Source organism: Malus domestica, chromosome 14, assembly GCF_042453785.1.
Source record: "Malus domestica chromosome 14, GDT2T_hap1".
Lineage (NCBI taxonomy): Eukaryota > Viridiplantae > Streptophyta > Magnoliopsida > Rosales > Rosaceae > Malus > Malus domestica.
In genome coordinates this window covers 18,185,297-18,200,252 of record NC_091674.1, presented here as the reverse complement: position 1 = coordinate 18,200,252, position 14,956 = coordinate 18,185,297, and the positions used below count along the sequence as shown (strand labels likewise).

At 34.0% G+C, this 14,956-nt stretch overlaps 1 protein-coding gene across 2 annotated transcripts; it reads right to left on the bottom strand.

Moving 5' to 3' along the window:
• Nucleotides 1-2,233: 2,233 nt before the first annotated feature.
• Nucleotides 2,234-14,457, bottom strand: LOC103412309 (respiratory burst oxidase homolog protein A-like). Of its 2 annotated transcripts, none has more exons than XR_011575288.1 (14): nt 13,450-14,456; nt 13,084-13,243; nt 12,569-12,617; nt 11,738-11,851; nt 9,851-10,273; nt 5,309-5,695; nt 5,105-5,200; nt 4,855-4,970; nt 4,559-4,726; nt 4,314-4,483; nt 3,981-4,178; nt 3,755-3,883; nt 3,293-3,371; nt 2,234-3,196 (listed from the first exon to the last, which is right to left on the bottom strand). XR_011575288.1 is itself a non-coding variant. In XM_029092070.2 (14 exons), the coding sequence occupies exons 1-14, from the start codon at nt 14,138-14,140 to the stop codon at nt 3,087-3,089; spliced, it is 2,880 nt and encodes a 959-aa protein (XP_028947903.1). In that variant the 5' UTR covers nt 14,141-14,457; the 3' UTR covers nt 2,234-3,086. The 2 variants fall into 2 exon arrangements, 1 of the variants encoding a protein (XP_028947903.1); XM_029092070.2 differs by having other exon boundaries at nt 4,324-4,483; nt 13,450-14,457.
• Between the last annotated feature and the right edge of the window lie 499 nt (nt 14,458-14,956).

Here is a 14,956-nt window from a genome sequence, read left to right as displayed (position 1 = left end):
GTACAAGGAATACCTAACATCCCACATATCACACTACTTTGAAAACTATACAAAGGTGCAAGTCTAAAAAATTTAAAAGTGTTTGTGTTAGAGAAGTCTCTTATAGCCCATTTCGTGGTGTTCCTATTAGCAACTTATGAGGCTTGAGCCGTATTAAGCGCTATTATGCTTAGGAGGACAACGGACATTAGGACATGACCCCGTTGTTCGGCAACTTCTAGTGCACCATCCAACTTCCGGAAAATTTATGCAATCTAAGCGTTATGGGTTACACACTCAAACCTGGGCTCCGCGCATTCCTGGGTATAATTGAAAGAGCGACCCGAAAATCATCCGAGTAGTGCCTCTGAACTCTAACCCCTGAGTATGATTACTTCTAAATCCATGATTTCTGATAAAAGTAGTATTTTTTTCATGACAATAGTTCCCGATTAATGTATGACATGAACATATCTGTGTTCGATAATTATAGTTCAATATGTGGCCAGTTAGACAGTTACCATGTAAATCACCTTAATATGGTAAGGTGAGCTTATAAGTATACAATTCTTGTGTATGTCGTGATCATAGAAAAACCAATTATCAATTTCCAGAATCATGCAACTTTTAGCTATGAGCTACGAGAGTTGTATCAAAACCTCCCGAATTCAAGCGGGGTGTTGAAAGTCCATAGCCCATTTAAAACAGGTTGAGATAGAATTAAGCCTGTAAAAAAAACCCATGAAATATGATCCCTATTTACAGGCAAAATTCTATTACTGCAAAGTAACCTTAAAAATAACTACATTGCATTTGCATGTGGTACAGATTGCTACAAAAACCCACTCCACCCCACAAAATAGACCGACCCACAATCCACCCCAGTATCTAGGGCGGCCCAGAATGGGCTGAGTGAGGAACTGGATTATCTGACGTCAACCATGGCTGAGTTTTTTTGTTAGAATCTCACAGTGGGCCACATGCCCACTTTTGGGTTGTTGGATTTCAATAGTTTTGAAATCCAACGGTCTAGATTAATTAACTTAATAAAAAATTATAAAAATATTTAAAAATACAATAAAACAATTAAACGATTTTTATATAAATACCTAACCATCGTCTACACAAATTTTACTTTCAGAAAATAACACGTGGCGTAACAAGATTGGTTAAAAATTCTATCCAAAATTTAAAATAAAATTACATTTTATTATTTTATAAAAAATTAGTAATATTTTAATACGAATTGACTAAACTTTGGGCCAGCTTATTTTTTAGTGGTGGAGATGCATGTGGCCAATTATTGTTCAATTAAGTCAATTACTATTCATTTGGGTGGATTAAATGAACTTTGGGCCATCTCATTTTTTAGGGGTGGACTTACTCTGATTTGTGCCCATTTATTAACAACCCAAAGTCGACACCGAAGTCATGTCGATATTCATAGGCGCTTGGTGACGTTCAATGTTGGATAGCATGCTTGTCACATCCCGGACTTGGAGTTAGTGAAAAAACTCGAATCCGGAACGTAAGCTAAAATTAAATACGTATTATACAAAGAATACGGAAATAAGAACTATTATATTTTTACAACATATTTAATATATATATATGTTTAAGTATTGTTACTTGTCAAGCTTGAACTACCAAGCTTTGATGAGCCAAATCCAGTGCGAGCTTAAACTTTTTCGAGCAAATTTATAGCCCTAGTAATCAGTTACCATGAAATCCCCTGAATATGTTGAGTTAAAAATGATTTTTATCGATTAAAGTTTGTATTCGTTCTATTTTACAAATTCTATAGTTATTTTTTTTTCTCATAAGCATACAATTCTTGTGTTTGTTGTGATAATAGCAGAATCAATATCCACACTCATGCAACTTTTAGCTATGGATTTTTTTTATTAGCACCTTACACATTATTTAGGACACGTAAGATTTTAAAAAGAAAGTTATTTTCTAAATACACGCTAAATTAGTTTTAATGTGTATTTCAAAATTGTTTTACTGAGCTCTCAAAATCACTCTCACAACCATGCCACATGAAAATCTCCAAATTAATAAGATCAATATAAAATGTAAACGTGCTCGCATAATGAACTATAAAAGATGTCCAGAACAAATGAAAAATTTCTTATTATATCTCATGTCATTGCAAAATTTTGCTAGTGAACTCCAATTTGCATATTGATTGTGTTATATTTTGAATGGCTCATATCATGTGAATTATAAAAGTTTAGATTTGGAATCTCAATTCTGAATTAAACATTCTACTCATGATTTTCTTAGAAAATACACTTATGTTGGTAACATAATTTCATAAACAAAAGAGATTCCATATTATGTTTCTTTCATATGGATTGACCACAATGAAAAAAAAAAGGTATGATCCCCATTTACAGGCAAAATTTTATTACTTGAAAGTAACCTTAAAAGTAACTACAATGCATCTGCAAGTGGTCTTTCAGCCTGCATTGGCGACTGCTTCATCCACATATTCTACAAGGATATTATCTGTGCCCACTTCACAAAAGGAGGAGATCAATCACTCCAACAGACAAAGCCATCTCACTCCTCCACCTCCATAGTCCACAGAAAGAACCTTCTTCTGTTAACTTTTCCTTTTTCCAATCTGTCTTCATATGAATGTTTTCTTCCATTTACCCATCCAAGTCAAATCATTACCAATTTGGTAAACTTCTCCATTGAAGCTGTATCGCACTCTAGCTTTACTAGGTCCCCAACAATGGCATTTTAGATCACCTTGTACATCTTACCACCTATCATATCTTTACATGTGTACAAAAGCAGGCTGAAAGCAGCAATCAAAATTTTCATAGTCTTCTCACTAACCAGAACATTTTTTTCTGGTTGTGGTTCTTTACATTAATTTATATGGCTAAATACTAGGTAGAGATTATTTGTATAAGTATATATGTATGCACTTTAAATTTCTTTTTATTTCTTTTTTCTACCCAAGACTGTACAAAATTCATTTTCTTATTTATATCGATTTAAGATTAAGGAAGGTATTAGGAAGGGATATGGATTTGAATGGAGAAGCTAAAAGGCATGGTAGTTATATATAAGTATTTCCCCAGAGTGTTCTAAAAGTGTTCCTTGTGGAATTCGAACTTGGTTGAACCTGTTTGATTGAAGTCATAGCAGAGCTGGCTGAGTTCTTTTGCCAAAACTGGTGCTCCACAATAGAATACCCCTAATCCAATATTTGAACACAGTTAATTAGTAAAAGAATTAGGAGGAAGCAAGCAAATTCTGCTTATGTTTTATAGGGTTAAGAATATTGACTTACCTATCCTTGCATTACAGTGTTTGGAGGAAGTTTTTGAGAAAACTTTCTTCCAATTAGGCCTTGCAAAATGGGTCCGCACCTAATTATATAAGAATGAAGAATAATAAGTACGGTTAAAGTCACGACGATGACCGAGGGAAGTGCTCGCCACCTCGACGCTATACCCAAAAAGGACTAATGATGGGGTGCCACGGATATAACTAGCTAGTATCTTATTTATGAAACGAAAACAGAGCCACAATGGACCATTTATCCACTCAGTTTTGGTGACTTAACAACATCCCAAGTGAATCATATGTAAAGCAAAAGTTCCCAAGTTTATGTCATGGGAAGAAAAAGAAAATGACAAATTAAAGCATTGGTTGCAGCTTCGATGCCACAAAAATCTGTGGTGGAAAGAGCAATGCTTGAAAGGCCAGCATGCTTGAGGTGCTATAGAATAAAAGAGATCAAATATCTTACCCTTGTGCCAGACACAATGTCCACCCCATTCTTTGCATGGTTGAGAGCTTGAACCATGGTGATGAGTGTTGATCGAGCATCACCTTCCTCGTACACACTAGTCAAGTAGTTGTGCATCTCAATGACACCCTAAAAGTAAATAAAAAATTATGGCAATGTTGTAAGTAACTTAATTATGGTCATCTTTCTATATACCTAAGCAATTCCACGAAACATGTCTAATTACCCTTTGATCAAGCTCTGCAACTTCATTCATCACTCCTTTGAACCAATCAAATGAGCCTTGCTCCCTTGTTACCCAATAAAAGTAGGCATTAGTGGTCTTCAGAGGCTTTTTTCGTTTTGGATAAACCTTGTTGGGATTGGGAGAATCTATACTCCCAAAACTTAGGTCTGATGTTCTATTGAAATCTGAAACAGAATCCTGAATAAAAGAAAGCAAATTTGTGAGTTCTCATTGATGCAAAGGACTTGGTGATCAAGAAACACAGATTTAGATGATAACGTTGGGATAGTGAAATAGCAGTCACAATAAGCAGAATGGGTGCACAGGTTATACATGTACTTACTGCCTGCTCTTCCATCTTGACAATATTGTTGAGCAAATCTTTTAAAATACTGATGAATGGCGTTGCACCGATTCCAAGACCAACAAGCAGCAGGACATCATATTTCCGGTAGTCTTGGGCAGGGGCACCATAAGGCCCATCTATTAAAAGCTTGGGCAAACTGGTGCCCAGAAAACCGTGTTTAGATATCATACTAAAATTGAGACCAAAATACTAATAATATCATGATATGCACCTTGTCTTGGTTGTCTCATCAGCCCTCAGAAGACCACTCTTCCCAGCTAAGGAAGGCTCACAAGCTTCTGAGAAAACCCTCTTAAGCTCTTGCGTCCAGTCACCAAGCTGACGAATGTGAACACTAAGGTAGTCATCGCCTGGAGCTGAGGTAATTGAAAATGGATGCCTGACATACATATTTTAACAAATTCACACTCAGAATGAGCAAATCAGAAACAAAATCCATACAATAATTATAGGCAGGGGACTAAAATTGAGCATTTTTTATAAATGGGAATCACCATGGTGACTTACCACTCAAACGGAGAAACTGCTGGGCACTGTACAAACATGTACTGTCCACTCTTGTACTTAAACTGTTGTGGCTTCGACATTTGCAATGTGAGAACGTTTCCAGGATAAATAGCAACCTACACGTTCAGGAATAATGTCTAATCAAATAAGTCATTAGGTTGCAATTTACTATCAAAGAAGAAGCTAGCGTTATATTAATTCTAGTTTTCTAACAACAGAAGTTGCGTATTAATGCCCTTTATATGATCACCTTCAGAAGACGGACTGTATAGAAGCCAGACCGGAAGATTCTCAAGATTCTTTCTCCAGCATATAGTAAAACAGGAACAGAAAGATACATCCAAGTCTGAAAAACATGAATATAACATTCTTTATTAAGAAACTTAGACATTAATAGCAACCCTACTTAATTGAAGATATATTTCTAATCAATTGAAGGATATCAAATGATTACCGTCTTTAGGTACCACGTGTGCACGAGATAGAGGAAAACGCCATGGATAATGAGCAAGACATAGACAATAACAAACAAGTGATGTGAATACCAGAAGGCATTGAAGCCAGTGAGCCTATTGAAGGGCTTGGGAAGCTTAACGAGGTTACGCCTGAACCACCGTGTAGCGAGCGTGAAAGCAATAATCATGCATATCAACATTATAATTCCAGTCAGCCCCTCTGGCCCTTTAATCAAATCTAGATAGCTGGGTTTATTCTTTCCAAAGTCGTGAAGCAAATGCTTCTTGTAGACTGATTCGGAAACCTTTATAAGCCTCGGAAAATCACAAGCGAGATGGTTCCCAGCATGGAGAATGACACCAACTACAATGGCCGCAGCAATTGTCTGCAAAGGTTATCAAAGGAAAGCACATTTCAGACGGATGTCACATATTATCACCCATCTCATATCACGAATTGAGTTTAATTAGTCAGGGATTTAGGTAACAAGATTAATCAAAAAATTCAGGACCTCCACAAACCAAGGACACTTTCATTCTCGCTGTTAAACAGTCTCACTTTGTTTATGCTACTCCAAGACTATTAGCCAATGCTTTATACATGAAAAAATATCTATCACGATAAGGCACATTATTGCATTTACGATTATATTGTAGAGAACCAAACTGCAGAGGAAATCATCCACAATTACCTAAACCAGAATATAATCCAGTGAGTTTCCCTCTCCTAAACCCTAAACTTGAACTATATTGACATAAAAAAAATAAAAAAAAATAATAATTTATTACTTCTAAAAATTAATTTAATACTTCTACTATAATAGTTTTGGCACCTCGTAGGAAGGTTACATTATCACCAATAGATAGATTAGGTGACCATTTCGGATCCTGAACAAGTGATGATATTTCCACAACCGGCCGTATTAATAATACTTATAACACATATGATTAAACAACTGTGTAAGTAAAACAAAATTGAGATGAATATAAATCGAGTCACCAAGTTAATGTAACTCAACAATCACATCTTATGTATTTTCCCCTAATAAAAAGAAGAGTAGTGTTTTACTTCTTTGTCTAGGGCGAACTTTAGAACCGTGTGCCAACACACGCATATGCAACATCCTTGGAATTCATGTGAACAAGAATAAGTCAATGCGTTTCTGGTTCCCACTATATATGCTTTTCTCTCTTCTTTTGTCCTAACAAATAAAAAAACTAATGAAATAAGCTTAAAAACTTTAAATTTTAATAAAAAATTATCTAAAAACTTCATTTAATGATAAAAACAAAAGAAAGAAAAACAACCCAACCCAAAGCGTGTGCAAAGGTGCACGCCAACCCGTGTTTAGTTTTAGAAATAATACCCGTGTTTAGTGTCAAAAATAACAATTTAAGAAATAATGTTCTCGTGTTTAGTTTCAGAAATAATCAATTTAAGAAGTTGTCAGTGTTTAGTTTAAGAAAAAATGATAGTATCAATGTTCAATTTAAGAAATAATGATAGTACCCATTTCAGTTTTTAAAAATAATCAGTTTTTAGTTTAAGAAATAGTGTAATACCTGTATTGTGTTTTAGAAATAATCAGTGTTCAGTTTAAGAAATAGTAAAGGAGAAGAGAGAGTGTGTGTGTGATGGACGTGCGGAATCCTGCTCATTAGTTTTTAATTACTTTTGTATTTATTATATTAAACATTGGTCTTTTTCAAGTCTTTTCATTAAAATTAAAATAATTTTCATTAAATAAAATTATTAAATAGTTTTTAATTAATAAAAAATTGGAGAAGACCTTTTTTATTAAAATTCCCATAAAAAAGGCTTAATTAGATTTAAACGCTTTAAATGTAAAGTTTTTTTTATCAAAAACATTTGTGCCTTTTAAGATTTTGACTAAGGCGCTTAGGTAAATTAAGTCACATCAACATTTCTCTACTTACCAAGGTAAAAATTATTATTATAATTTTTTGCTAATTTTTTTAAGTATTTTAAAAGTTGTGAACTCCTTTTTTAGAGATAATCACGGTTTTTCATTCAAAATACTTATCAAATTATCTCTTTTTGTTATTTTTTTTTCTAACAAAATATATTTTTCTCCTAAAATTAAAATATAATCTTATATTCAAGATGAGAAAAATGGCAGATGTTTATATTTTTTTATAAATTATTATGTATACATTTTATTGAGAGAATTATTTTGTATACATTACTGGTAGTTTGGTACATTTATTTTTTGTTTTTATACGTTGATTTTATCGTATTATGGATTGGTATTTTTTTTTAATTCTTGGTAAGTTCATTTTTATACATATCGTTGATTGGTACGTTTAATTTTAGTGTTCGGTACATTTAGTTTTAATTTTTGATACGTTTAATTTTAGTTTTTGGTAAGTTTAATTTTAATATTTGGTACACGTCATTAATGGATAACTTAATAATATCTCTTTTTGTTTTGGATTAATAATAATAATAATAATAATTTTGGTATAAAAAGGCTAGATTTAGGAGGTTTGGTTATTATTTTTGAATTTTAGAAAGAGGACAATTTAAAAACTGTGCACAAAAATTGTAGAGAGAAGCTTAATAAAAAGTCTAAAAGTTAGGCATGTTTAGTCTAACAAATTTAAAAACTAACAAATTTAAAAATCAAGCACCTAGATCAAAATTCTCCTAAAAGAAGTTGTAAAATGGTATTTATTTCACCAACATTTGCTCCCTATAGTCTCTGGATTTGGATCATCTCCGGACCAGGGATCAATGCACAAGGACTGTTCATCAAAGATCATGCGATCACAATTAAATATTTTTTTATATTTTTAAAAGTAAAACAGCCTCGTTTTACGTTAAAAGCAATTAATTGTGACTGCACGATCTTTGATGAACGGTCATTATGCATTGATCCCCGGGATCCCCAATGAGGGTATCCGAAGGGGATCCAAATCCATAGTCTCTGGATGAAGGTGGTGCTTTCCAATGGTTTGAGATTGTGTTGCTTTTAAAAAAAAACAGCTTATTAAAAAAAATCTAGAAAATCAAATATGTTCGGTAAAACAAAAAAAATATATTTTTATTCTAAAGAATTATTGTCAATGATAGTAGAAAGCAAAAAAAAATAGAAGTATGGTCTACCATACTTCTAAAAAAAGTTTTTTTTTTTCTAAGCATAGTGAATAACATCCACTCAATGAAATTTTCAAATTGCAAGTATACCCCTGCATATTTTACAAAATTACAATCTTTACCCCTGCATTATTCTCTTTAACAATTATTCTATCACATTAAATATCATATTATTTTTTAATCATTTAACATATACACATCAATTTTATAAAAAAGTTTTCAAACACCCAAATGCTTTCTTTTTTTTTTCCTTTTTGTTAAAAGCATTCTTACAAAAAAAAAAGTTTATCAAATACATAACAACTTTATTTTACAACTGTTTATTCTCATAACACAACAGAAGTAATTTTTTTTTTTAAACATAACAATTCCAGACTAGCCCTAAAACTTGCATTGGCCCTAAATGTTATCAATTTTACCTTTAGTTGCAGGTACGAAGTTATATAGAGACGCTGTTCATGTGAAATCAATCATGTAATTGCCTTACAAAAAACATTTTGTTATAAAAAAAGGGAACAGCTAGTGGCTTCGTCACAACAGTCCTTCATTTTAGGATTGGGAAGACTCACAGAGACATTTTAACTTCTTCTAACTAAGGATGACAATTCTAACCGTAAAACCCGATAACCGCCCGAATGGATTGGATTTGGGTATGAAAATTTGGTTGTGGTTTTAGATATGGTTATAGGAATTCCCAATCCATATCCGTTTCCAAATCTGAACCGAATAATATATAATATAATTATTCATAATACTAAAGTATTAAAATACACACACACACACATGTATATTCATTATTCGCCAAATCCGTTACTTTGAGTGTAAATACAAAAATTGTATTATGTGAGTTGCATTTTGTGGGAAAGTTCCATAAGTTTTGATATGAATCAAAATCTATGAGAATTTTAATGGTACTTATGGGAGATATCAAAGATCAGCCAACATTATCAATGTTCAACTTTAATTTTTATGCTCCACAAGATCCATTCATTAAATCATTTTATACATTAAATAGTAATGACGATATTAATCTTTACTAAATTATCATGCGTCAATTGAATGAATGTATTTTTTTTATTGACAAAAATGAATATAATCATTAACCGATGAGGAATCCGTTATCCGGTGGGTATGGTTATGGATAATACCTGATAATTAATTTGCGGTTATGAATATAATTAATTTTCATGATTATAAAGATGGATATAATATTTTTGTCTCCAAACCGAACTGTTACCATTCCTACTTCTAACTATCATTGTGTGAGTCACGGCTTACAAAAATTATAAACTTACGTCCAATTATACTAAAAAATATTAACAAATATGCGATATTTTCTAAATGTAAATGGGTCCGAAGATAAGTGGGACCAAGGTATGAAATCAGGAAAGATAAAGAGTGAGATTGTCATGCACGTGTGTACCTTGTGGAAGTTGATGTTGTCGTCAAAAGGTACAAAGAAGCCAAGCCTGGTGGACCTGAGCCGAGTGATGGTGTTTCTACAAACAGGCAACAGCACAAGAGCCATGTTGAATTTCAAGGTCTCGCCAGCACCTTTGGCCGTGAGAAGGCAATAACCCATTATCTGAAAAGCACTTTTTTGCTTGTACTGTATGAATTTCCATATGAAGAGCGCAATCATAATGCAAAACCACAATGTCAAAACCCAGACTCTCCTCCAATTTTCCTGCAAATAATAGATTAAGTTGGTGCTCATTTTGCGTATTGGACTCCTCCTTCTCAGCCCTTGGAGGTTCTGGCTTAGGGCTTGGCTCGTGTAGCTTAGTGCTTGGCTGTAGTTGAAGTACGTATCTTTTTGTAGTAGAAGCGTCTCCAATTGCCATAACTGCATCAACATTTTCAATGTCGTCATCATCATCCACGTTATAAACAACAAAATCTTCACAAAGATTTTTTTTTTTCTAGACAAAGTTTGAACTCGAACCCAGTTCGATAGCAAAACCATACCACTTTGGACAAACTCTTGAGATATAGAAGATGACGGAAAATGATCCTCACTGGATCATTTTTTTAGGGATTCCTTGATCTCATTCTTTTATCGTATATCTTCCGATTAGTAATTATTTTAGAATTTAAAATTTAAAATTAAATATGAATAATATTTAACGAAAATTGATCGTATAATATACGATGAAGAGATGAGATTACGGATGATCCTTTTCCGAAGATGACTACCAAGCAACGCAAGAAAGATTTCAGAAATCTGCACGATGTCAACTCATAACCCCACACGGGTGCCTACGTGTTTGAGTGAGAATTAAGCATAGAAGTAGAAGCTCCACGCGGGAACACTACCATGTGAATGTCAGAATGGCACTCGCGCCAAGTGCAGTAGGTGAGGATTATTTCAATTAAATTACGTTAACATCCCTTCAAGATTATGACGTTTAATAGTCACATCTTTTTCAATCGTTCGAATATCTCCACTAAGTTTGGTTTAGTTAAATATTTTTCTGTATTTACATGTAAATAAAAGAATAGTGTTTTTTTTTTTTAAGATAAAACAAAGGTGTTTGAAACAGTCATGAAATTCTTTTTAGAATGGAAAAGATGCATGGTTGGAAGACCTATTTAATTACCAGCTTAGGAAAAAAATTCACTACCTTTTCCTTTGGAATTATTCATCAACAATTTTTCGACCTTATTGATGCAAATTTTCATAGGAAAAAAAACTCATGTCTGAATCAACAATTAATAGCAGCTACATAATTGAATTCAGGCAAGATAAAGTTTTATTTTTTGTCTAAGAAGGTGAATTCATCAAAACAAAGAGAAGGGAAGATAAGTAAAGAATGAGAAAAAGGCAACCTGATAATTAGAGTATGCATCTTAATTTTAACTGTGACAGTGGCCACGGTAAGAAATAGTCCAGTCTAACTGATCAATGCCTTATTTGACATGTAAACCCAATTAATTACTTTGAGAAAACTAATTTGCAAATTAAATTATAGAAGTTCATCCCTTTAGAAAGTGTAGTGGGATTTCCCATAGACTATATAGCTAAATTTTCTTAACCATTGTAGTGTGGTATGATAATTTTGACATTATTCAGGACGTACTATTTATAATTCAAGTAATTTTCTTTTGATTATTAATATATCATTTTCTATTACAAAGTACTGTAAAAGTCGTACTACAAACAAAGACTCTAAGATTTGGAATCTAATAATCTCTACGCTTATGGCTAGCTAGAAATACATATATAGGAGAGAAAAAAAAAACAGTCCAACTAAAAGTTGTGTCGCACAAATAAATTATATTTAGATATAACTAGGCAATTGGGGCCTACCTCAATGTAGCCAAGGCTTTCAGGATCTAACTCTTCCATGATCAAAGCTGCATATTCCTCTGCTTGTTCCTTCAATCTTGATAGCTTGTTTGCAGAAGCACTCAACATGATGATCTAACCATTAGAAATAAAATAAACACCAAATAAAATAAGAATTCTTTTTGGTAAAAAATAAAATAAGAATTTAAATCTTAATTTTCCAACCATCTTAGTGTAGATAATATCGTTTGTTAAAAAAAAAATCTAAATTTTCTAGCAAACACTGACTTGATAGTTCCCATTAATTAAAATTTTCCAAACAACGACTGAATTACTTACTGCCAAAATTTGACTTAAAAACCCTCACCAACCCCATTGAAAACGATTAGACCATACCCAAAAATTTGGTAAGATCAGAGAATTAGAGATGCCATGCGTCCAATCTCAAACTCACAAAAATGTAAAGTCGTTTGTGCACTTGTTATCCCAACTAATAATGGAAAAAGATGCGTATGAACCAAGAAAAATGAGACATTTTAATTAATTACTTTATTAAGTATTTGTTTAATTTAATTGTGGTAGTTAGTTTTGGAATTTTCATGGATTTATGGTCACCCAATCCTGCCTACCATGAATTATAATAAAGCAAATGACACCGTGTAGGCCATGGAAATATGAAACCACCAAAGAAGCTTATGCATGACTTGTCTGTTAGAGAGCTCAAATTTCTTGAGTGATTTAGGTCGGTGCGGTGTTAGGCTAATTCATGAACATCATATATGTTATTATTTTAACGTGGCTGCTTAAGCATGTTCAAAGTTGATTAGAAAAAGTATAATAAAATAAAAATACCTCTTTTACTTCTTCTTCTGTAATTCGACCGTCGTCATTCTTGTCCACCCTATTGGAATATATAAAAATGAACTAAAATATTTACATATAAGTTTAAACATATCAGAAAGGTGAAATAACGATTTGGCCGTATTTGTCCAAGTGTTTGCTTTAAATGAATATACAAATGTTATTCATACCATATTTTTATATCACATTTCTATACTAAGTCATCTAATGTGCATAGCCACATCATTTGCAAAATTTGCAAAACTCAAGGAAATGAAGAAGAAAGACTCAACGTATACCACAATCATCATTTAATTAACTAGTTTTTTTTTTAATTATTAGTTTATTAAATAATGAACTAAATTTAAATATCTGATTAATTCTAATGATGTGGTTGTCTACATCAAATATCACCTAAGTATGAAAATATGATACAAAAATATGGTATGAATAACATTACTCTTCAAGTTAAGTAAACAATTGACGAGCAATAATTGTAATTAGTTAATTAATTAATTAATGCCTACATGTCGAAGAAGATCTGGAGCCTCGAATCGAAACTTTGATCGGAAATTTGGGACCAAAACTCATAGAGCTCGTCCTTGCTGATTTTCTCAACCTGCATTCTGCGTCTACGACCCAACGCATCGAACAACTCCAACGCAAACTCTTTCGAATCTCTCATTCCTAAAAAAGAACAATCAAACAAAAACAGCATACATACAAAAATCAGTAATGTACCAAAATTAGTATAGTAATATTACAGAAGGCAGCAAACTGTCCGATCATTTTTTTTATCGTTTATTTTTTGGAAACACGAATCTTGTTTACAAAAATTTTAGTTGAATATATAATGTGCATATGAGTTGACGTAGTTTTAGTAGTAGAAGTACCGATGCATTGAGGGAAATCGGCGCGGAAGAGATGGCCGTCTTTGGCGAGCTTGTTGAAATTGGTCTCCACTTCGTTCCAAGCATCGACGCCATTGGTCTTCGTACTCTTGTAGTTACCAATGAACCTTAATCCCCGAAGCGCTTTCTCAGCGCCGGAGCGAGTGCGATCGAGCTGTGCTCGCTGCCGCCTCAGAGCGCGAGCGGCCAGCGCCAAGTCAAACGCACCGCCTCCGCCGCCACCGGCTGATGCATTCTGAGAAGTTGAAGCGGATAGAACTCTCGAGCTGTGGCTTTGGCTCCACGAAAACCTCCTCAGCTCGGCTTTGAGCTCTTGAGAAAATTGCTTCGCTTTGGCCACGGCCTCTGCTTTGAGCTCCTGAGAGAATTGCCGTATCCGATTGTTGGACGAGCTTCTCCGTATCGGGGATGGCGACCAAGAAGCTGAAGCCGACGTCGGAGTTTCATTTCCGGCGCCTGCGAGGTCATCGATGTGAATGACGGTGGTGGGCTCGACGCTGCGGAGGACAATCGTGTTGTCATCTTGTAAGTCGAGAGTTACCTCGACGAACTCCTGATCCCTGGAGTTGGAGTCGTCGGTCATTGCCGGAGATGATGATCCGGCGCTGACCATGGACCTCTCTGGGACGGAGTCCGAAGCCCATCGGCGCTCGTGCCTCGGATGAGCCCTCATTGGTAAAGAAAACAGAAAGATTTGTATATAATTTAAAGATGAGTAGGTGGTGGTGGTGGTGTTTATAAGATTTGTGAAAATGAAGGGGTGAGGAGAGTGATGAGTGAGTTTTGTTTTGTTTGTTAAAAAAAAAAGGTGTGAAGTCTTCGTCGAACGCGGTTTGCTCGGAATCTCAGGGAAAAGACGTACGCGGAGCGCAGCAATTAGACATAGGAAAAAGAGAGAAGCAGACAGCTTTGGAGCAGAGAGGGCGAGAGAGGCAAAAGGACCTAATACTCCCCGCGAGGGACCATACAATACAAAAACACCACCACGAGTATATAGAATACACGCACACGTTTATATCTACGTTTATTTGTTTATCTTATTTAAATTGAATTTGGTTATGAAATTGAATTTGGATGTGGTTGCGGATTGTTTCAACGTGTTGCACGTATCGTCTGTAATGGTGACTTGTTACACTACAAAAAAAAAAAAAAAAAAGTCTAAGAACACAATTGATTGGTGCCCTTTTCAATTTCATTGAGCACATATATGTATTTGTGTTTTTAAGTTTCATTGAGCACAAAATTATCTCAAATGTGCATTTTGATCAAAAAGACACATTAAATTGCATCTACAAAAAGATTTATTGTGCCAATCAAAATTTGAATACAAAAGTTTGTGTTACTTTTTATGGATATTAGTAAGTGTACTTTTTTAATAATTTCGAAATGCACAAAAAACAATTTTGTGCCCTTTAATTTGGAAAGGGATTCTCTGAATCCCTTCCACCTAATTCTCATGACCCACAAGACTTTTGAAATTTGATCCAAC